At 42.6% G+C, this 24,900-nt stretch overlaps 1 protein-coding gene across 1 annotated transcript in view; it reads left to right on the top strand.

Moving 5' to 3' along the window:
• The window catches only part of LOC306888749 (neuroligin-2-like), a 170,010-nt gene that overhangs the window by 68,618 nt on the left and 76,492 nt on the right, over positions 1–24,900 (top strand). Inside the window, exon 2 of the mRNA XM_079447180.1 lies at positions 3,554–4,359. Within this exon, the coding sequence (XP_079303306.1) occupies positions 3,888–4,359 (472 nt within the window). The 5' untranslated portion in view covers positions 3,554–3,887. The remainder of the gene's footprint in view (positions 1–3,553; positions 4,360–24,900) is intronic.

Below are 24,900 nucleotides of genomic sequence, written 5' to 3' on the forward strand. Positions count from 1 at the left end.
GATATGACATAAAAACAGGCATGTCGTGCAACACTGCTGGCAAAAATAGCTTGTTATTTGAAAAGCTACACAATTTTGAAAACAGCCATACTTCTGTCACGCTACTGAGAATGCAGTTTAGTTATTAGTGTCGCTACTTTTAGTTAGTTCCGAAACACTGATCAGAAGCTAGCCATGCTCTCGCTGTCCCTTTCCATCTCTAATCTCTGTCATGTATTTGCCCTAATCTGTCTCATGCTCTCCAGTGTTCACTAAACCCGCCTTTTCTCCTCATCAGTTAGGGTTTATTATTGTTTAAGAAGAGTGTGTTTGTTGTGTGTGACTATATGAATGTGTGTGTGTGTGTTTGTGTATGCGTTGTGCAGTATATTTGGTCTCTAAGGTTTAATTAAAGAGCAGCCAGAGAATCCTGTCAATGGTCCCAAGACTCTCCTCAGAACCCTAGAGTCATCCTCTTCTATTTTACACTCCACAGAACACACACACACACACAAACAAACACACAGATGGCCAATAAAGTAACAAATTATAAGAGGAGTAATATTGAGAAAGATGGTTTTCAGCTTTCAGGTTTCCCTGTTTTTACTAACAGGTACATTCCTGCTATACCTAAATTGAGGAAATATAAGGATACACCAGACTTAATATAATATTTTGTGTGTATAAGTATGTATAGGATTTAATTTTATAATTATGTTCCAATATATTTAGTAATATAGGCTAAATTATAGGGGCATGAGCATGTACTGCATATCAGGAATGAGTCACCCTTTATTGTATACAAAGGCTAAATGCATATACATATCTTATTATGCAACATGTTATCTTCATTGAACTTCATTTACATAAGGGTGGGAATTGGATGCAAACAAAGCACAGTACTTAAATTATGTCTTATAATGAAAGCGGGAAGAATTACGGTGTAATAATAAGAGGAATAGGCAGCTCAGCTGTTTTATTCCTTTCCCATTTCCGTCTGACCTCCTTAAATACCACATTACATATAGACTACTTGGGGATTTATACCATAGTTGCTATTGGATTTTTACAGCATTTATCCGTATTTAAAGTGCCTGTACAGGCCCCTGAGCAAAATACCTACTTTGTCTTCACACCTCTGGTTTTCTCTCTCTCCTATTCCTTTATCTTTCTCTCATTCTTATTTTTATTCTCTCTCCAATCCATAGTTCTCAAATTCAAATAGCATTATTGGCATAACAAAAAGAAAGACACACACGAGACAACGACAGCGCTGCACTAGAAACGCTAATGGCCACATTAAATGAGACTATTATAGGATGGTGATAAAGTAATATCACTGGAGGAGTCCATTCAGCATGATGATTGTTGCCACATTAACGATGATGGTGATGATGATGTCGGTGATGATGATGAGGAAGCATTGTTTTGCTTTTTAAGTAGCTTGTCATGCACATTTACTGCACCAAGGACGTCTATAATACCTGCAGACAGCTCTCTGTTAGCATTCCCATTCCTCCCAAGTGCTAAGTTTGAAATATGCCAGATTTTTTGAGCCAATCACCTCAGCTCTGGAGTCAAAGGAAATGACGTCAGTGTTGAATCCATCTGTACAGCAGCCATATTTGGTGTTATGATTCAATTGAATTTTCTCATTCAATTTTCAATCTGTTTCTTCTCCTACCTTTTGTAATGTTTCTAGTCTGCTCCTATTTGTGTCCTTCGGTGCTGTTATATATGACATTCCTGTCATCACAGGAGTTGAGATTTAATGCCTCTTTTTCCATTAGTTTTAAAGTTCACTGGTTATGCGTGACCTTTTGCCCTCCATCTTGTCCGGACTTCAAATCTAAACCCACATTAAATCCATTCACATCACATAAATCTCTCTCTCCTCTGTTTTAGCTCTTGGCTAAATGCTAACACCATTTGAAATGAACATCAAAGTTTTAAAGCATCAATCAGCTCTCTCAGGCGATTAGAGGCTTTAAAAAACAAAAGATGTGTTCACGGCAAAATGCGTCGGTTCTTAATTAGACTTCATATCCGCACAGATGATTTCATTCAGGATGTGAGAGCTAAAACATCTATTTTTAGTTTGTTAGTCACAAATGACTGATAGAGGCTCTTTGTGTGGGTGTTTTCAGGATGTTTTCCTTCACATCACTGTCTCCCTGTCTCTGTCTTACTGTGTTTATGAGCCTCATAATGCCCTGAAAGAGTCGTCTGAGCTGTCATTTGCCTGCAGTATTGCTTTTTTCCAGGGCTTAGACGTAGAAGCCTACAGGAGGCACTGTAACTGCTGAGTCATTGAATGTTTCAGCTTTATATAGCTAAATACTGAAAACCATCAATGTTTGATGGGAAATGTTATAGCTTTGTCATTAAAGACCTGGTCTAGAAACTAAAAGGTTGTAAGTTCAAACCACCTGGAAATCCTTCATTTTTCACCAATCCAGCAAGATGCTTAATGAGATAGTTCACCTAAAAATGAGTTATTCATCCTCAAGAGTAGATGCAAACCTGTATGACTGCACAACAAAAAAAGAAGATATTTTAAAGAAAGTTGCAGCAGTTTTTGGACTTCACAAATGAAGCTCCATTGTGCATTTGTTATTAGTGTACTGATGCATGGGTCATTACTCACACAGAATTCGCTTTCAAACCATGCAGCTTTCTGTTGGTCAACATGGTGAAATCCGTGTGGAGAACTTTTTTACCCTCACACAAAGATCCAGATCACACACATTCCTGTTGAAATGAATGCCAAGTTCTGTCATAAAACTCTAGATGGCACAGGCTGATGGGTCGTTAATGCAAACTGATGATATGAACAGCGTTAATCTACTTGCCACAAGCTGATTGGTTCATGTTGCATATGCAGCCAATAAACTTGCTGCTTTACTTTTAAATGTCTGGTTTGCATCCACTAGAGCAGCTGAACCCCTCTGAAACCCTCCACCTTCCCCAGCTCCACCTGTATAGATCTGCTATGTGTTATTTTATATGCTGCTTGTACAGCAGTAGAATGTTCTAAATACTCACTGCACCATATCTGCGTGTGTACCGGCAGTAGCAAGTTCCTATACTAGCTTGCAGCAGCAGCAGCAATAATCTACAACTGCAGCAATAACCAACAGCAGCAGCGTAGCAGATCTATTCTGCCAAGACCAAATACAATAACATTGTCATATCCATTACCATGCAATCTTCCAAGAGTTGTCAGGATAGAACTGGATTTCGTGAAATGTTGTTGAGTAAATGCGACCACACCTTTGCAATGAAAATCAGTGGGGTCCAAAACAACCATTGACTTTTGTTGTAGACACAAAAACACTGAGACATTCTTTGGATTATCATCTTTTGTGTCACAGAGGAAAATAGATTAGACAGGTTTGCAATGACATAAGGGTTTGTAAATGATGACAGAATTTTCATGTAAACTATCCCTTTTATCCAGGTTGCAGCATTCAACATTGTACAAATCCATGTGACTGATATGTGCATGCAAATGGTAGCAACTTGCACATTAAACTTTAATCACTAACCCTTACGTTTTTGTTGTTCCTGACAGGATCAGCAATCATCTGCGTGACCTTTTAACTGGCCCAATGAGGACGGCTGAGGGAGATGGAACGTAACAGATTTTCCTTCTTTACTCTCTACTGCATTTCCACGATAACCCACCAGGGCTGAGCACAACCTCAGCCCCTCGTCCACCCCAACCCTTCCACAGTCCCCCCATTCCTGTCCTCCCTCTTGCTCCCTGAAAGACTAAAACAAACCAGCAGGACCACTTTTTCTTGTTCTGTTATAATAGTTTAACTTTCCTTTTGCCCTTCACCCGTGACAAAGCAAAGCGGAAGTCAATAAACCGGCGAAGCGAAGAAGGAAAAAACAAGACAGTCATGTATCTGCCCCATGCCTGCAAACGTTATTTGGGCAATGCCCGCAATTCAGAGGCCACCCACACAATTACTCTCCTCTGGTTGGCACTCTGGATCACCTTGGCATCGTGTCAGCGCATTGATCCCGGCTCCAAATATCCCACTGTCACCACAAACTATGGCAAATTGCGCGGGATTAAAAAAGAGCTTAACAACGAGATTCTGGGTCCCGTGGAACAGTACCTTGGCGTCCCCTATGCCACACCGCCAATCGGAGACCGTCGTTTTCAGCCATCGGAAGCTCCTGGGTCTTGGCAGGAAGTGCGGAATGCTACACAGTTCGCCCCTGTTTGCCCACAGAACGTGCATGGTGTTTTACCTGAGATCATGCTGCCTGTGTGGTTTACCGACAACTTGGACGTGGCCGCCACCTACATTCAGAATCAGAGCGAAGACTGTCTCTACCTCAACGTCTATGTGCCCACAGAGGATGGTGAGCGTCTGACACAACACAGCAAAGTATTATGGTTATATCTAATAGGGGAGTAGAGTGCAACAGTGTCCATCCACATTTTCAGCAGCCTTGGTACAGGAAGTATTTTCCCATAGGGATTTTAAAAAAGTCAAGGAGTTATAAGCCATGAACAAAACCAGCCAGCTACGAGGTAAATCACAACATTGACAACTTATATTTGAAGCAAAAAATATAATACTTGAAAATCAGACAAAAAGACAAAACTTTAATAAGGGAAGGAACTGCAGTCCCAAAAAGCATTGCAAACAAAATAATCTAAAGAGAAAAAAAGATAAGTATAGAACTATTGATGTTGATTATAGATATATGAGCATAAACAAATAGGGAGACTCACCCTAATATTACATCCTCAGTGCCTTTTGGGAGTGGGCAGGTGCTAAGAAATTATTTTTGCACAATCCTCTTGTTTGGATTCTCTGATTGGTGGAGATTTTTTTGCAGAATCATAGGTAATTTATTCAGTTAACAACCTCATAGCTCAAAGTAGGTCTGTCTTCAAAGGCTTATAAGTTATCATTAAAGAACATTTCCCCTATGGAGAAAACTTTTTTACTTCTGGAACCTGACTGCTGCATTCTGTTGAGTAATGGCACCTATAGACATGCATTTACATATGCTCTATAGTATATGCTACAATATTTCTGGATAGTTTGCCCAAAAATAAAAATTGTTGTCATTTACTCGTTACTTTACTGTTCCAAACCTGTATGACTTTGTGGAACACAAAATAACGTATTTCAAACAACGTCTTGTTTTGTCCATATAATGAAAGTCAGTGGGGGCCAGAATTGTTTTGGACCTCACTGACTTTCCATGTATGGACAGAAACAGTTGAAACCTTATTCAAAATACATTTGTGTGTGTGTGTTCTGTGGAAGAAAGAAAGCCATACAGATTTAGAATGACGCGAGGGTGAGTAAATCATGACAGAATTTTCATTTATGACTGGACTACATCTTTAACACTACAAAGTACCATATAGTGAAAATTAAATCATTTTCTGCCTTTGAACTTTGGTGCAGCTTTACAGACCTTGACTAAAGACATGTCCTTGCCTTTTCCCAGTTATGATCAGTCCACTGCACTCTGGATCAGGACTTGTCAGGAATAGTTTACCCTATGATTCACTTAATGAGTGAGGCCAGCTGGAAAGACGAAAGCTTTCTGGGAAATTACTTACGCTCCAGTATCAGAGATATACATTTACGACAAATTGGGGTAAATTGATGGAGAATTAACAAACCAAAGAAGTGACTGACTTTTCAGACTGAGGTAAAACCCCTCAACATTTGTCTTTTTTCTTCTCCTCTTTCAGTTCTTTTTTGTCTTTTTTTTCTTTTGAGAGAGAGCAAAGTGGACAGACACTCTCAGAGGATGGAAAGAGCTGATTTGCGAGGAGGTATTTTTCTCTCGCAATTAAGGTTCCAGCCGCCAAGTCGCCCAGAGAAACAAATTATTGACATCAGCAGTAATTTGCAATCTCAGACCCCTTTTTGCTCCTTTCCTCTCAGTTTTTACCACTTTTTGGCAGCCAGTGTAGGTGTTTTGTGTTTACAATGGTAATTGTCTTATTTAAGCAATTCTATCTAATATGAAAGAGTGCTTTGTAATTTGAAACCCGTGTTAATGAGGAAAAAGCCATCAAACTTATTGCCTCAGTATGTGCACTATATACATGCCAACACATAATGCCTCAGTCATAGGACATCAGCAGTATATTCCAGCACATTGCAGTCAGACTGAACATCTGCATAGGCGTGTGAGTGTTTGTTCACAGCAAAGATGCCAGTGTTGTTTTCTTGTTTTTTGACACCATCAGCAATGTGTCTCTTTTCCTTCCTTCTTTCTACTTCTCTCTCTCGTTCTGTCTTCCAACACTCATTTTCATCCCGCATTGTCTCTTTCTCTGCGCCATGTGTCTTTCACAAAGCCCTCTGCAAATCTGCTGATTCCTAGATTCCCAAATGTGCCAGTTCCCATTTTCCCAAATCCCCAAATTCCCTTTAATCCACTCTCCCAAGCCGGCTCGCAATCCTGCGCATCAGAGTCGCCATTTAGAACAAATACGTTATCCAATGCATTGTGTTTCCGCACCAAATGGTGATTAATTCCTTAATTTAGAGCATGATTAAGCTGTACATGACTATATATAAGTTCAGATCTAATAAAGGAGCTCCTTTGTTTAGTTTTACATATGTAGAGCAAGTCTGTGCCTTAGAACTGCAGTAAAGATATACAGATTTATTATTTTACAGAAGTGTATGCATGCTGTGCTGCAGTTGATCCATGTGAAAGTTAGAAGAGGGGGTGGACTGGAGATCAAAGTTACTACTTCAGTTACTATATGCGGGGATCATCTTGGCCCCAAACTGCCCCGGGCAACTTATACAGCACTATATAGTCTCATTATTTGTCTCCCTTTGTTCTTGTTCCTCTGACTATATATAGTGACATCTGTTATAGCCTCTTTAAGAGTAAACCAAAGCAGAATTCTGAATTCTCAGATGCCACAAGATTTAAATATTTTATGTTTTTACAGGATGGAATTGATTTCCGTAATTCCATAAAAACGTTTTAATGTTTTGAAAGTAGTTTTGATCGGAAATGTATACAGCAAAAAAAATATTCTGAACTTTTCTTATTCAATATATTTTAAAATGCAATTTATACCTGTGATGGCAAAGCTGATTTTTCAGCATCTGCTTCAGTCTTCAGTCTCACATGATCCTTCAGAAATCATTCTAATATGCTGATTTGGTGCTCAAGAAACATTCCTAATTAAACAGTTGTGCTATTCACTGTTTGCGTGGAAACAGTGATGCATTTTTTAAGGATTCTTTGATTAAGAAAATGCTCAACAGAACAGTGTTTAATTGAAATATAAATATTCTGTAACAATGTAAAAGTATTTACAGTCTCTTTTGTTGTCCTTGTGGAATAAAAGTATTAATTTAATGTCAAAAATCCCAAAACCCAAACTTTATTTTTTTTGCCGTTATCTGTAGCAGTCATTAACGGCATGGATATTTTCCTATTTTTTCGACAAACAAATCTGGTGCCTATTATTTTTATTATTAAAAGCCTAGTTATTGTTTTGGATTCCCAAATTGCTTTTCTCTTTTTCTCTTGTTCTCGTCCGGTGGTTATGGCAGAGCTGAGTAAGCCTAGGGAGAAGGTAGCAGGACCTGTGGGAGTTGTTTGAAGGCTGGAGGCGGATGGTCAATCAGAGGCATGTGTGAGCAGGACAGATGAGTTGGTTTTAGCATAACTGTGTACTCTGCAGCCCACCTGATACTGTCACCGGCCTGTCTACTCACTCTTCTCTGTCAAATCGATTTGACTGAGAGAGAACACAAAGCCTACAGGATTTTCAATTTTCTTTAATAATAAATTTATAAATTGATGGAATTAAGGAAGTAAAATCTGAATAGACTGGCTTTACACAAAGCAGACATAATATGATTCTTCCTTAAAGGAGCTACAATAACATACCATATATTGAAGTATCCCAAAGGCCAAGGAGGTAGAAATGAGAAATGGAAGAAAGAAATAAGGGAACGCTTGAACAAAAGATGAAATTCGAATAGCTCTCTTGTTTTCTATGGGAGGGAAATCAAAACTGCTTTGGAGAGCACCTGAGCGTTGGTGTGGAGGGCGTTTTTTAATTAGCTCCTGGAAGCTCTGAGGTATTCTGAATATAGACAGACTGTTGCAGGCCCCTTTGAAGTATTAGAAGCCGAGAAGCACAAAAAGAGCTCTGTGATGCATGACAAAAAAAAAAAAAAAATATTCCAACAGAAGTTTACAGGCTACAGCTGGAGTGTTTGAGATTTTGACTTTTAACAGGATCGGTTGAGTGTAACTCGGAGGTGGGCTGCTTTTAGCAATGGCATCATTGTCATATTATGACCAAATTAATGTTTAGAGGCAAAAAAATCATTTAGCCTTCTTTCCCCTGAACTACTGTAGCTTGTTCTTTTCCATAGTGTTTCCCTCTTTCACAAAAGGAAAACCAAAGGAAGGCTTCAATTTTGCAGCAAGGTTAAACCAATGGAATCAGCCGAGGTCAGATTCTCAGCTTGGAGTTTTTAGTGGAAAGTAATGAGAGCAAATTGGTAACTTTCCAGCTGAGAACGTGTGCAGGCTTACTTGAAATCATGTGTGTGTGTGTGTGTGTGGAAATCCCAGAGCAGAGCTGTTATATTGTTAGACTGCTGGGCCATGAGATTTGGGGAGGAAGTGTGTGTTAATGAATGTGTCTATAAGGCTGTCAGTTTAAGAGAATAACAAATACTGAATTAAAAGAATGAGATAACAGCTGATGGACACAAGAAAAAGTATAAGACGAGACGTGAGTAATAAAGATGTAAAGTGCAAGAATAAAGAGTGAATATACTGCAAGCGAGACTGAATAAGCCAAGTAAATGAGAGAGATGCAGAGAAATGGAAGGAAAATGGAGAGGGAAGGAGATGATAGCAGATTTGTATGGATAGATAACGCTGACACAGAAAGAGGGTTTGGCAGGGGAAGGGGTCGCCTTGGCAACCCCTCAGCTCGTCCTGCATGTAGCTGTCAGGCAGCACGTCAGAGCTGTGTGAGCGTGTGTGTGCATCCTTGTGCGTTACCACTAGACTCTCAATGAAGAAATTAGCTCTGCCACACACTCTATTTATAGCCACAGAAGAGAGAACCACTTGAGAGAAAGTTATTAGGTGTGTGTGTGTGTGTGTGCGTGTGTGTGTGTGTGTGTGTGTGTGTGAATTCTTGACGTAGGTCATCGTTGTGCAGATGGCGCAGTGTGCCGGGCCGTGCTTTCTTTCTTCCTCTCCTCTTTGCCTCACGCGGAATCTGTCCTCACATCTGAACAAGCTAATTGGTTTGACATCAGTTGTCGTCGGAGGTGTTTGTACAGTTACAGGCAATTGATGGAAACGAGCTTACTAAAGATCCCACTGACTTCTGGGACTGTTACAGAAAGTGTCGTGAATGAATGGACTCTAATAAACATTAATGTCTAATAGACATTAATAAACACATATAGATTAGATCTCTAAAGAAACTGTTTTCATGACTGTCTAATTGCTACAGATGTAAAATGGGGGACGTTATTTACGCTAATGGCTAAATGCTGTTGGAAATTAATAGTAGTTGACCAATTTTTTTTTTGGGGGGGGGGGGGGTGCTGATGCTAATAGCCAATATACATATATCAAACTTTTTAATTTAACAATGGCCTAAGCATAATAACTGCTGCAATTAAATTTGTTTAATATCCATTGATTATTTAAAAATCTATTAAATCTAATATACTTTAGATAGCAACTTTTTGACTCTTTAATCTTTTTATGATCATCATGCACATATAACAGCACGGCCAGGCTCTCCGCCCAGCCAATTACCACGATCCACGTCACCTGAGTTCTGATCACACGCACCTGCACCCCATCACCATCATCACCCAGAACCACACAAAAGCACTCACCTCCAGTCACTCAGTGTCCGATCTCGTTAATCCAACGTGGACTCCATTCCTGAAAGCCAAACTCGATGAGTATTACCTCCTATACATTACCTGTTGTACTTACCTCCTGTTCTCCGTCCCGTTGTCTACCTGTGTCCAGATTGTTCCTCTCCGTGGTCAGTTTCTCAGTCACCCCGATCCTCATCGGCTGCTCCGCTCCTCGCTCCTGGAAAGCACAAAGACAACACTCAGTTCCTTCCCCATTGGCATCCCAAGCCTCCTCTAAGCGGACTCTCACCTCTCATCCCCAGCCGCACTCATCCACTGCACGATCTCTGCAAATAAAGTCACTGTGTGTTACACTTACCTCTGTGTCCGGCTGCGTCCTTAACAGAAGATCGGACCAACACCGTTGACACGATGAGCTCGCCGGATCCCTTCCAAGAGCTTGTGGACTCGCTGAAGAGGTTCCTTACACAGTCTGCGGCTCCATCACCACCCTCCACTCCGCCAGTTCCGCCAACCGCCAGTTCTCCTTCGCCTGTGATGTTCGCCAGTCCCATGGCCCGACCAGCGCCCTACTCTGGTGAGCCCGAGGAATGCAATGGTTTCCTAATGCAGTGTTCGCTCACGATCAATCTTCACCCTCAGATGTTCACCACGGAGCAATCTAAGATAGCGTTTGTGATCACCTCCCTCTCCGGACCAGCACTGAAATGGGCAGAGACGATCATGACTCAGGCCGGCCCCGCTACTCAATCCTTCGCCCAGTTCACAGCCCATTTCCGCGAAGTATTCAGTCACTTGCCTGGGGATTCCTCTGTGGGCGAGCAACTGTATCAGCTGCGACAGGGCTCTACGACCATCCACGAGTATTCCCTCAAATTCCGTACCCTCGCAGCCGCAAGCGGATGGAACGAACCCTCCTTATTGACTGCTTTCCGCCAAGGCTTAGATCCACCAGTCCGCCTTCAACTCGCCGCCTATGATGACACCTACGGGCTTGAGAAGTTCATTCAATTGGCCATTCGCTGCTCGAATAGGATGCATGCATGCCGTTCTGACTCCATGGCTTCCCCCATCTCAAGCCCTCCTTCCTCCTTCCAACCTGCAACCAGGGACCAGCCCGAGCCCATGCTCACCGACTCCTCCCGCCTAACACCGGCAGAAAGACAGAGACGTTTGCAGGGGGGCTTGTGCCTATATTGTGGAGACAGCACTCACAGGATCCAGGAATGCCCTACCCGTCCTTCTCGTCTCTTGGTGAGTGGTATTCGGCCATCCTTCCCTAAGATGAAACCCTTAACCACTCAGGCTCAGCTAACCGTTGGTACCACTTCCCTATCAGTCACCTTCCTCCTCGACTCCGGGTCAGCGGGGAATTTCATCGCAGGGTCCCTCTGCAAACAGCTCCAGCTCCAGACCCTCGCCACAGAGACCGCCTACCAAGTTCAAACCATAACAGGTAAATCCCTTTCACGTCGTCATGTGAGACGCTGCGTTGGGCCCCTACAGTTGCGCATAGGGATGTTACATCATGAGACAATTCACTTGTTGGTTCTGGAGGAGTCGAGTGTAGACATCATCCTAGGCCTCCCTTGGCTGGTTAAACACAACCCTATCCTGTCGTGGCGTACCGGAGACATCCTAAAATGGGGTAACTGCTGTTTCCCTCAGTGCTTCCCTCAAATACCTCGACCCTCTCCAGGAAGGCCCATGCCCTTACCACTCCACGCTACCACCATCGAGAGCCCTGTCGCCCAGCAGTCAGTGGATATTCCAGCCGAGTACGCCCAATATCATGACGTCTTCTGCCCAAGGAGAGCCTCCCAACTACCACCACATCGGCCATGGGACTGTGCCATCGACCTACTTCCGGGTGAGCCAGTACCGCGGGGCAAGATTTACCCGCTCTCATTACCAGAGCAGAAGGCCATGGAGGAGTACATCGAGGAGGCTCTGAGGCAAGGATATATCACACCATCTACCTCCCCTGCTGCTTCCAGCTTTTTCTTCGTGGCAAAGAAGGATGGAGGTCTCCGACCTTGCATAGATTACCGGAAACTTAACGATATCACCGTCAAGTACCGCTATCCCCTTCCTCTTGTCCCAGCAGCCTTGGAGCAATTGCGCGGTGCCGCCATCTTCACCAAGTTGGACCTCCGCAGCAAAACAGCTTTTGTCACGCCCACCGGCCATTATGAATATAGGGTTATGCCCTATGGGCTCGTCAACGCCCCCTCCGTGTTCCAGGGATTCATGAATGAGGTGCTCCGAGAGTTCCTCCACCGCTTCGTCATCGTCTACATTGACGATATATTGATCTACTCTCGGAGCCGGGCCGAACATCGCCAACACGTTGCGGAGGTCCTCAAGCAGCTTCGCAAACATCATCTCTACCTAAAAGCTGAAAAGTGTACCTTCCACCAACCCTCCGTCCACTTCCTCGGTTACATCATCAACAGTGGTGGCATCCGCATAGACAAGGGGAAGGTGGAAGCCATTTCTTCCTGGCCACTACTCCAGTCCATCAAAGAACTCCAACGCTTCCTCGGATTCGCTAATTTCTAGCGCCGCTTCATTTCCAATTTCAGCACCGTCACAAGAAGGTATCTTACCCACCGAGATAATTGCAAGTCCCATCCAATGGTCCTCTCCACCAGTAGCCTCAGCCACTCCACCAGCCAAAAGCCAAAAGCCCCCGTCATCTTCCAGCTGGTAAACTACTTCCACTTCCCACACCTAACCGCCCCTGGTCACACCTAGGAGTGGATTTCATCACAGACCTACCTTCCTCGGATAACTGCACATGTATTCTAGTCATAGTGGACCGTTTCTCGAAGTTCTGCCACCTTATTCCGCTCTCAGGTCTACCCACTGCCCTCCAAACCGTCGAGTTACTCTTCAACCATGTCTTCAGATACTACGGCATCCCTGAGGACATTGTTTCCGACAGAGGACCGCAGTTCATCTCGAGAGTTTGGAAAGCCTTCTTCTCCCTCCTAGGTGTGACCGTGAGTTTGACCTCCAGAAACCACCCACAGTCCAACGGACAGACTGAACGCAAGATCCAGGAGATTGGTCGCTTCCTGAGAACCTTCTGCCATAGCCACCAGAACTCTTGGAACCAGTTTCTCGGCTTCCAGCCCCCTCTATTTCCATGGTCAGGAGAACCTTCCGATGTTCCCGCAATCGATTACTGGTTCCGAGAGAGCGAGAGAGTCTGGGACGCGGCGCACCATCAGCTGCAGCAGGCAGTGCGCAGGCAAAGGATTACAGCAGATGCCCGACGCTCTGCCACCCCCACTTACCATCCTGGGCAGAAAGTGTGGCTGTCCACCCAGGACATCAGACTGCGCCTGCCTTGCCGAAAGCTGAGTCCCAGATTCGTTGGCCCCTTCACCATCCTCGAACGCATCAACCCAGTCAAATACAAACTTCAACTACCACCACAATACAAGATCCACCCGACCTTCCACGTCTCACTATTAAAACCCTTCTCTCCTCCTGTTTCCCCAGAGCCTGGTCCGGTCGAGGAACCCCCTCTCCCTCTCGTCGTGGATGAAGGCGCCATCTACAGGGTCCAGGAGATCTTACATTCCCGGCGCCGTGGTGGTAAATTAGAGTATTTGGTCGACTGGGAAGGCTACGGCCCCAAAGAACGCTCATGGGTTCCTAGAGAGGATGTTCTTGACCCGACGCTCCTGGAAGAATTTCATGCCACTCACCCAGAACTCCCAGCCCCACGGGGTTGGGGCAGACCACCACGACGCCGGGGTCGGCCCTCAGGAGCGGGTCGTGGAGAGGGGGGTACTGTAACAGCACGGCCAGGCTCTCCGCCCAGCCAATTACCACGATCCACGTCACCTGAGTTCTGATCACACGCACCTGCACCCCATCACCATCATCACCCAGAACCACACAAAAGCACTCACCTCCAGTCACTCAGTGTCCGATCTCGTTAATCCAACGTGGACTCCATTCCTGCAAGCCAAACTCGATGAGTATTACCTCCTATACATTACCTGTTGTACTTACCTCCTGTTCTCCGTCCCGTTGTCTCCCTGTGTCCAGATTGTTCCTCTCCGTGGTCAGTTTCTCAGTCACCCCGATCCTCATCGGCTGCTCCGCTCCTCGCTCCTGGAAAGCACAAAGACAACACTCAGTTCCTTCCCCATTGGCATCCCATGCCTCCTCTAAGCGGACTCTCACCTCTCATCCCCAGCCGCACTCATCCACTGCACGATCTCTGCAAATAAAGTCACTGTGTGTTACACTTACCTCTGTGTCCGGCTGCGTCCTTAACAGCACAGAGTACATGTGTTTTTATACAGGAAACAATGTTGGGCCTAACAGCTGGATTTGCTGAAGTTTGCAAGGTTTGTGGAATTAAATATTTAATAGGTATTCAAAGTCTTGTTTAAATGATGCAAATGTGTATTTTCTGAATGCCGACGGTATATTAAAAAAAGTATTATTGAGTTTGCCTTTCTTTTACTAGACAGAGAGCTCCTCCACGTCTGTAATTTAGGCACTAGGCTTCTCAGTGCTTCTGACACTTACACGCCACAAAGAAAAACACATTGGCTAATGCCGATAATTACAAAATGACAGATATCTACTGATGTCTGGTATTGGCCTTTGTGATATATATTGGTCTGCCACCAGAAATTAAGTAGAGATTTGGTGTGAAAAGTTGAACGAATAGTTAACTCCAATAATTTTCTCACCATCATGTCATTCCAAACCCTTGAATGGTGTTGAAGTTAATAGTGATGCATAGCGTGCTGTCAAGCTCAAAAAATAAAGCTAAAAAGGCACCATAAAAGTAGTTCACATCAGTAATGTTTTTATGGTTTAAGTTGACTACAGTAATGACAAGAATATTTTCTTCTTCACAGAAAAATAAGTTCATACAGGTTTTGAACAAATAATGACACAAGTAACTATTTCTTTAATAACTACTTTAAGTAGTTTCTTTTTCTTGGGTGGTAACAGGCTTCAAAATGCCTCCCTCCACCTTTCCTCTCACTCATAGAGAAATATGGAAACATACACATATGCATGCATGCAGAGCCATTGCCCTCTCATTTCCTTTCTGTTTCTCTTTCCCTCTCTTTCCTCCTGCTGCTTTCTTTCTCACTTGTTTCTTCTCTCTTTCTCTCCTTCTCTCTTTTTCTCTCTCTCTCTCTCTCTCTCTCTCCGTGTAGCTCAAAGGGCCGTCTCTTCAGTGCCTGCTGCAGCTTAGGCAGCAAGTGGCTGTGAATACAAATTAGATTCAAAAACAGACACACACGCATACTCACACGCCGGGCTTGTACCTCTCCTGGTGCTTCAGAGAAGGATAAATGTGGAGGTAGAAACTGTGGGAGAGGCAAAGAAGGAAAGAGCAATTGGGGAGAAAGATGGTATAAGGTGAAAATAAAAATGGATTGGAAGTTTGAAAGTACGTGAACAGTGAACCAGTCTGACCTTTTATCAGTTTTTACTGTGTGAGGGGGAAAAAAAAGATCTGGTACACGTACCATAGGCAGGTCCAGGCATAGTTTTTTTTGCCATTTACTATGCTGATTTAGTGAGAAAATCTGCAGATTTCTGTGGAATAGAGGTATTGAAAGTGTTACTGGGGACACAGCGAGAAGAGAAGAGAAGAGAAGAGAAGAGAAGAGAAGAGAAGAGAAGAGAAGAGAAGAGAAGAGAAGAGAAGAGAAGAGAAGAGAAGAGAAGAGAAGAGAAGAGAAGAGAAGAGAAGAGAAGAGAAGAGAAGAGAAGAGAAGCTGGCGTGGTGGAACATTGTCAGTGAAAGTGACATGTTGTATTTTGATCCATGTGATTAGCGGCTGCTTTTGTGTGTTTTAACAGGATTACAGCAACGTCAGCAGGAAAAGGAGAAAAACAATAGTCACTTAAAATGAGCTAGATTATATTAAATCAGCAAGATTAGCCTGGATCTGTCATGTGTGCACTCATACACACAATCTCTCACATTCACACACAGACACACACATAAAAGTTATTAATAAGCCTCATAAGTCACTATGGAGTGTTTGACTTAGCTGTCACAAACCATTATTGCAGAGTAATGATTGTTGAATGTTTTTGTTGAAAAGACACTGTATGATTACAACCAACAGCATTTTCCTAATCTTGTCTTAAGTATTATGCAAGATATTAGAATCCCATATTAATTATGAAAATATATATTAATAATTTGTTCTTTGAGATTAATAATATTACTAGATTTGTACTCCAACAAATGCATTTGTCTCACAACACTATTATTTAACTACAATGCAATAATTTAAATTGTTCTTTAAAAGTGAACAGTGGCATCACATGAAATATACTTTTTTTCCTATTGTAAATATATTTTTACCAAAGTGACAATTTTCACAGCCATAAATATTTCTGTTTTTATAAATAATAATCTTTTGTTTTATTTGAAGCCATTTATATTTTGTATTTTTACATACCTCATATCGTAATACAAACAGCATGCCATATGTCACCACATTGAGGTAAAAGTCGGTGGGTGTTAGTCCTGACAGGTGTTTTCTTCAAATTTGACTTAAATCATGGATGCCCAGTCCTGCTCCTGGAGGGCCTTCATAATTAAACACACCTGAACCAGCTAATCAAGGCTTTCAGGATTACAAGACACTTCCAGGCAGGAGGTGTTGGAGCAGTTTAGAGCTAAATACTGCAGGAAGGTGGCCCTCCAGGAGCAGATTGGACACCCCTGTCTTAAAACGTCTTAAATCCTGCATTATATTGCAGTTCTTAATAAAGTTACTTGCCAACTGGCCTTCAATTTATTCACCCAAAGCCAATTTTAACTTGCCTTTGGCACTTGGATGGTGTTCATTTTCGACCCTCAACTCATGTTTTAGTCTCAGTGGCTGTTAAGAAACTAAGAAATGTTTCTGATAATGCTACCGTTCAAAAGTTTTTAAATAATAATAATAATAATTCTTCGTTACATTTATATAGCGCTTTCCTGGGTACTCAAATCGCTTTACATGAAATCTCCTCAACCACCACCAGTGGACCAGTAAATGGTTTTGATAGAAGTGTCACCTGCTTATATCAAGGCTGATTTTATCAAATATACAGTAAAAACATGCAGTTATACTGTAAATTTTTAATACTGTATATAAAATATAATTTAATTATGGCTGTGCTGAATGTTCAGCAGCCATTACTCCAGTCTTCAGTGTCACACGATTCTTCAAAAAAAAAAAAATTCTAATATGCTGATATGATGCTCAAGTAACATTTCTTATAATTATCTAAAACAGTTTATATTTTGTTGAATATTTTTCTGGAAATCATAATACATTTTTAAGGGCTGTTTATTAAATAATAATAATTCATCCTTGCTGAATAAACATTTGTGACGAGTCGGCTGCCTCCCCCCTGTCCATCATCACCACCCCGTCCCATATTCGCCGCCCTTCACCAGGCTCCCGACAGGAGTGGGTGTGTGAGAGAGGAGGGGCGCTGAAACAGCCAGGGCTGGCGGCGTGTGATGAGGCGCACCTGACGTGAATAGAGCCTCATCATCGCCGCCGTTAAATGCCGAACGCGCCTCTCCTCGTGAGACCGGTCTCTCCCCCGTGCATGCACGCTGGTGTCCTCGTGGGTCCAGGAAGGGAGCGTCGAGGAGGACTGCCGCACCCGTTAGGCGGCTGACGGGCCAGGATGCCGGGCCGCCGAATCCCCCAGAAGCGCCGGGATGGCCGAAGATGGACGAAGCCGCGCAAGAGACGCCGCCGCCACTCGCTCCCGGCCCCGAGAGGGGAGCGCGTGCGGCCACCGGACTCCGCCCCTTCCCTGGACCCTTCCCTCCTGAACACTGCCCTCCTGCACAGCCCCGCAGCACAACGAGGACACCAGATCCCTGTTTATTTTGGACACTTTTCTCCCCCTTTGGACACTTTATTTTGATATATTGTTTAATAAAAACCTCTCCGAGGCTTGACGCCACGCCCACTGTGTCTGTCGTTGGCTCCTCCCGCCACAGTGGTGGAGAATGCGGGCAGGCGGAGCCTAGACAGCGCAGTTGGGCAACATCTGATGACGTCATCCCCTCTCGCTCGCAAAAAGCCGTGGAACCCGCACGGGGACAGAGGAACGACGGGGACAGCCTCCCAGCCACCAAAGGGGTAAGTGACGTTCTTTCTATTGGTCATTTACCGTGTGGCTGGTTGAGGCTGACAACTAATACCCGGTTTCTCTGTCCCGGTTCCGGCGCGGTGCGAGAGGGAACGTTGCCCGGAGAGGAATCCCTGCCCCGCCCACTCCGACCGCTGGAGCCTGGTTGAGGAAGGTAGCACTCCTGCGTGGGCGGCGACCCTAGGACGGGGATGTCGCTTGGGGGGGGGGAATGTGACGAGTCGGCTGCCTCCCCCCTGTCCATCATCACCACCCCGTCCCATATTCGCCGCCCTTCACCAGGCTCCCGACAGGAGTGGGTGTGTGAGAGAGGAGGGGCGCTGAAACAGCCAGGGCTGGCGGCGTGTGATGAGGCGCACCTGACGTGAATAGAGCCTCATCACCGCCGCCGTTAAATGCCGAACGCGCCTCTCCTCGTGAGACCGGTCTCTCCCCCGTGCATGCACGCTGGTGTCCTCGTGGGTCCAGGAAGGGAGCGTCGAGGAGGACTGCCGCACCCGTTAGGCGGCTGACGGGCCAGGATGCCGGGCCGCCGAATCCCCCAGAAGCGCCGGGATGGCCGAAGATGGACGAAGCCGCGCAAGAGACGCCGCCGCCACTCGCTCCCGGCCCCGAGAGGGGAGCGCGTGCGGCCACCGGACTCCGCCCCTTCCCTGGACCCTTCCCTCCTGAACACTGCCCTCCTGCACAGCCCCGCAGCACGACGAGGACACCAGATCCCTGTTTATTTTGGACACTTTTCTCCCCCTTTGGACACTTTATTTTGATATATTGTTTAATAAAAACCTCTCCGAGGCTTGACGCCACGCCCACTGTGTCTGTCGTTGGCTCCTCCCGCCACACATTTATTTATTTATTAAAAAAAATAAATCTTACTGGCAAATTTGAAGCAGTAGTGTATATATCATACGCTGAAATTACACCATAAAATTTATGAGATTTATGCTAAAAGAAGTTAAATTATCAAGCAATACAAATGCAAATACATTTACGGTACATTCTCTGAATACATAATACACAATATCTTATGCAGTTTTACTTTTCAGATATATATTGATCTTGTTTTAAGGATGCTTACATATTTTAGTTAAAAGATGATCTCTGTGAAAGTGAACCATTTAAGTACATTATTTCTTAGATTATGATATTAAAGCAGTCATTATAATGAGCTCTTGGCTCATGTCAGCTGGATGCAGGATTTGAAAAGTGTAATGTCAGTCTTATGACAGCTCTCTGCAGTCTTTATGACTGAGCAGGCAGATATATCGCCGGAATCGTGTTTCTCTGGAGACCTAGCTTTAATTCCATGCGGCGGAGGTTACCGGGGAAACAGTTTTAACCTTCATGCTGTCTGCACCTCCACCACACCTAAATGTCATCCCATCCAGCCCTGCTCTGTTCAAATACTCCTCTTTTCACACATTCACTCCATCCCAGTCACCTTATCTCTGTGTGTCTCTCTTTCTCTCTATCTACACCAAACACTCCTTCCACTTTCATTCAGCGTCCTATTTTTCTCTATTTATCATTCATGCTCTCTTTCCCTCTCCAAATCTAACATATTACCTTTTTTTTTGTATGTGGTACCATGGCAATACTGTGGCTTTTTGGACACCGTAATAGTAATATAATAGGGTTATATAAAATCATTTGCAGCAGTGGTCCTTAACCCTTTTTCCAATACAATATTTTGGTTTAATTATTGATATATTGAATTCATTAACATGATTAATTATTTTAATATATTAAATTACTAAACCATGATTCATTTGGTGTTTCCATAAGTTATGTTCTAATCCAGAACTGTATGTTCTTCAATCATTATGGGAGAAAATAACAAATATTTCATAATAATAATTTCTCAATTTAAGCCCCCCTTGGTAGTTCGATGAGACCCCCTGAATTGAGAACCACTGCTTTGGAGTTCAGTGTAAATATCATGGCATATAAATATGATAATCATTCAGGACCATGGGTATATAAAGACACTTTTCCACCTACACTGTGTCCAAAAACTTAGGCAGCTGACTTGTTGCCTTGCTGCCCTGTTAGGCAGTGATTTTGCAGGCAGCATTTGCGAACAAAGGTACATCCTGAAACTGATTTCAGAAAGGCTTCTGAGAGAACATAATGATCTACTACAAAAAAGAGAGCTTTTTATTACAATACTAGTTTCTTGCCTTTTTAGCTTAACTGTCACAGCATCGAACACACAGGAGAGTGAGATATTATAGGCAGGAGGATACATCAATACTGCCTTCAAAAATCAATCACATGAAGGTGTCTCAGTACAGGATGTCACACAATCACATGATTTGGACATGCCTTGTTGCCTTCTTACCTCCATATGTTGCCTGCGGAGGTGTAATTTTTCTGCTTTTTGGACACAGCCGGAGTTTTACTTCCAATCGCGCTCCAACACACCTGGATGTAATTTTCGAGTAAAACCAAAGACCTTGATTAGTTTATTCAGGTGCTTTTAATTAGATTTGGAACTAAACTCTGCAGTAGTCAAATGTTGTAGGAGCTACTGAAGAATTGCTTTAAGTGATCAAATTCCCATTTATTTAGCCTCCTTTCTGATATGTATATCCAACCAATCCATTAATTTTCTAATTGGATATCAATAAAATCCTGTATGTTTTCCTTATTGAATATCCAGTTTCACTCAGAAATAATTTTTTTAATCTAGTTGTTAACATTTCTCATTTTCTCTTAGTTTAACTTGAAACAACTAAACCCTAATTCACAAGTTCGCCTGCCCATCCAGTCCTGATGGTTAATGGTAAACAAACTTGGCTTGCTGTCCTCAATGGAGGCTCGAACCCGAGGCTCGGCTTGAGCTCCGAGTTCAAATCCCCCCATTGCGGTACTACCTAGAGGGAGAAAAACAGAAATAGAGGAGGAGATGGGGAGGTGGAGGGATGCCAGAAGAATTGACGCTGAGAAGGTGCAATGAGAGCTGCTTATATGTGACCCTGGAGCACAAAACCAGTCATAAATAGCACAGGTATATTTGTAGCAATAGCCAACAATACATTGTATGGGTCAAAATTATCAATTTTTCTTTTATGCCACAAATCATTAGGATATTAATTTAAGATCATGTTCCATGAAGATATATATTTTTCCTACATGCATTGCTAAGAACTTCATTTGGACAACTTTAAAGGCGATTTTCTCAATATTTAGATTTTTTTTTGCACCCTCAGATTCCAGATTTTCAAATAGTTGCATTTCAGACAAATATTGTCCTAACAAACCATACATCAATGGTAAGCTTATTTATTCAGCTTTCAGATAATGTATAAATCTCAATTTCAAAAAATTGACCCTTATGACTAGTTTTGTGGTCCAGGGTCACATATAGGGTCTTTATGGTGATTGACAGGACTGAATGATTAGGCTCCTCCCAAACCTACGTTTGTAATTTCATTAAAAACTATATAAAAACTTATAAAAATGGCAAAATTCACAACTAAATTACTAAAACTTGAACCAAAATAAAAAATGGACAATATAAAAACTAATTCAAAATTATAATAAAAACTGTAATTGTATCTCAGTGATGCTAAATACTGGTACATATTTCCTCTCTCTACCAAGAATCTTCCTCACCAATTTATCAAAGCGAAAAAAGCCCTCAACTCATAGATCCATGCTGGACTGTGGCAATACTCTGTTTAATACAAATGCCTCCAATGCTAAATCTAATTCTCATTTACATCTCCCCATGTCGTATAATAGAAGGTCGCACACCAGGTCGGCAAGGCATCTTTAATGCTATTAAATAGAGCTAAATTATATCCAGTCTATCAAAGTCACTTCGGTGCTCTCTTTCTATCTCCACTCTAATTTCTACCCATTTCCACTCAGGAGAAGCTGAGAGGCATGAAAACATCAGGTGGAAGCCATCTGGCTATCTCATTCCTCTTTCAAGCTGATTTTCTGAATCATATTTCTGTAAAGAGGGTGAGCCACAGGTAGCAGATTGAACTCATATCCCCCCGTTTGGGATATCAGAGGAGAGGGTAGATTCCTGCTAGAATGTTCCGGTCCACAGACACCTGTGGTCGGCCTGATTACGAGCCCTGACATCTAACACTGAGGGAGTGTGTAATTCGACTGGCATCTGCTGATGAGGCTTGCTGTGTGTGTGTGTGTGTGTGTGTGTGTGTGTGTGTGTGTGTGTGAGTGAGTGAGAAAGCTCATCCATGCAAAACAGCGACCTTGTGTAACTCCTGCGTAGCGTTCATCTACTTTCGGTCACGTATACACACATACTAACACTTTGACACACATGCAATCATGTGCATGCATGCAAGGCATGATTATTTATGTCATCCATTCACACACATACAAAATGATAAACAAATTGCCTTGCAAAAACGTTCATACCACAAACATCTCAACAAAAACAGATAAAGCATTAACCACATTCACACTCGCACAAATACGTGCATGTGTGCAAAAGCAGAAGAGCATCACATGCGCACGTTCTTACGTAGGCCGTTTGCTGGTATCAGCTGCCCTGTTAAGGCCAGAGGGCACAGGAAGGTCAGCACCTGGAACTGGGGCTGAAATAATAGATTGTGTAAGCACCAAAGAGAATAGAGAGGAGGTAGGCTTTAGAAAAAGAGGTTATGAGAAGAGAAATGATGAGGAGAGATGATCAGAAAACAAATTGGATGGGAGGCGTGCAGCAGAGGAGAAAGAAAATGAATATGAGAGAGGCAAGGGACGGTCAAATGGATTGGAGGAGGATGAATTTGGGTGCAATATCTTCATCCAGGTAAAAATCAGAGAGTGGAAAGTAGAAATGAGCCTCTAAGATTGGGTGGAATTGATTTCGGAAGGTTGAAGGGCCATCCTGAGACAGCAAGTCTATATAGAGAGAAATTATAATGATGAAGAAATTAAGAAAATGGCTCAGCTGTGTGTATGTGCCTTCAAACATTTGGGGTCTAAGAAATTGATACGTATATCTAGCAAGGATGCATTCAATTTTAAAAGTAAATATATTTGTAACAAAATAATTCTATTTCAAACAAATGCTGTTCTTTTGAACTTCCTATTCATTAAAATATCCTGAAAAAAAAGTATGGTTTCCACAAATATGTTGACAGCTTTCAGCATTGATAACAATAATAAATGTTATCTTGAGCACCAAATGAATTTGTTAAAATCATTTCTGAAGGATCATATGACACTGAAGACTGGATTAATGGCAGCTGAACGTTCAGCTTTGCCATTAAATAAATAAATAATCAATTGATTAAAAAAAAAAAAAATTATAAAAATTAAAACACTTTTTTCACAACAGGAATGAGCTGCCCTTTATTGCGTACCAAAGCTAAATTTAAACATATCTTTTAAACAATATAGTATTTTTTTTAAACTTAATTTACATAAGGATGGGAAATGGATTCAAACTAAGCACAGCATTGAGTCTGAACAAAAATGGGAAGCATTATAGTGCAAGGAATAGGTAAAAGTCAAAATTTTATATAACATTCCCTCCTCTTTTGTAATGCTCACATGCAATAAATCAGCCCTTTGTTGAATCTCTTTAAATTTGGCTTCCACATCCTGTCATTACCATCAGGTTACCTTCTGAAACCAAGTGTCCCATCGGGTGCTCTCCTGTCATCGCAGAAAATGGAAGACAGTAGTGGACTCACAGATGCTTCTGTGAACTCAGTGGCAGATGGCACTTCCTGTTTGGCTGGACTGCCTCTCTTGTATGTTTGACTGACATGATATTTCACTCGGTCAACGAACACACACATTGTCCCCCGATTTTACTCTCCATCTCTACCAGAGCGAAAGTGATCTGACCTGTCTTTCTCTCACACATACATGCACTCTTTTCTTTTTCCCTCTTTAAAGTTGAGAAAGGACAGCCATGTCCAATAGATATCTATCCCTCTCTTTTCTGTCTCTCTCTCTTTGACAGGCATTTTTCAGGTCAGCTCACACAGAAAGAATTCTAAAAGGGGTCTAAAAATAACTTTATAATGCGTGCGCTGACAAAAATGATTTGTTTCAGGAAGTTACACTCCTTTCTATGTTTTCACTTCTATCTGCACCTGTTTGCAGTGAAATTTAGAAACCCAAGATTCTATTTGGATTCAGCAAAGTTATATTAAATTGATCAAAAGTGACAGTAAAGATATTTAGAATGTTTCTATTTCAAATAAATTCTGTTCTTTTGACCTTTCTATTTATCAAAGAAAAAACATGTATCACAGTTTTCACAACAATAATAGGCCTACCTGTTTTAAACATTGATAATAATAGATATTGTTATCTGACCACCAAAAATGATTTTGGGGATTTTCATGAAGTTCCATTCATTTATACCATCTATCTGCATTGCAAATGTAGAAACCTGAGACCACTAGTGAAAATCTATAAACAACAGTAAAATGTATTAGAACAAAAACATGTCTTTGTTTTTAAAATGTTTTGTTTATTTAGATGCTGAATCCCAGATTGTCATTGTGGTCTCAGTCTTTTGAATCAAGACTTTCAAAGGTGATATGAAATGAGTGCATTTTTGATCACAAATGTTTCAGAACACTTCCAGGGTTTGTGAATAAGAGATGGTTGATTTGAAAGTTTTATTTTTGTGCTGTGTTTGTATATTAAGGCTAAACGCCACCGTTTACACACAAAGTGCGAGTGTGTGTGTGAGCACAGCACCCTCTGTTTCCGTTTCCGTAGAGGGTGTTTGAGCCGTGTTTGTGTGAGAGCACGAACACGTGCCTGCTGTGTTATGCCCTCCTTCCCTCAGGTCCTCTTCTCTACCACCTCTCACATTTTCAAAGCGAGGCGGATGATAGGAGCACGAGGAACGACG

This window comes from Barbus barbus, assembly GCF_936440315.1.
Source record: "Barbus barbus genome assembly, chromosome: 2".
Classification (NCBI taxonomy): Eukaryota; Metazoa; Chordata; class Actinopteri; order Cypriniformes; family Cyprinidae; genus Barbus; species Barbus barbus.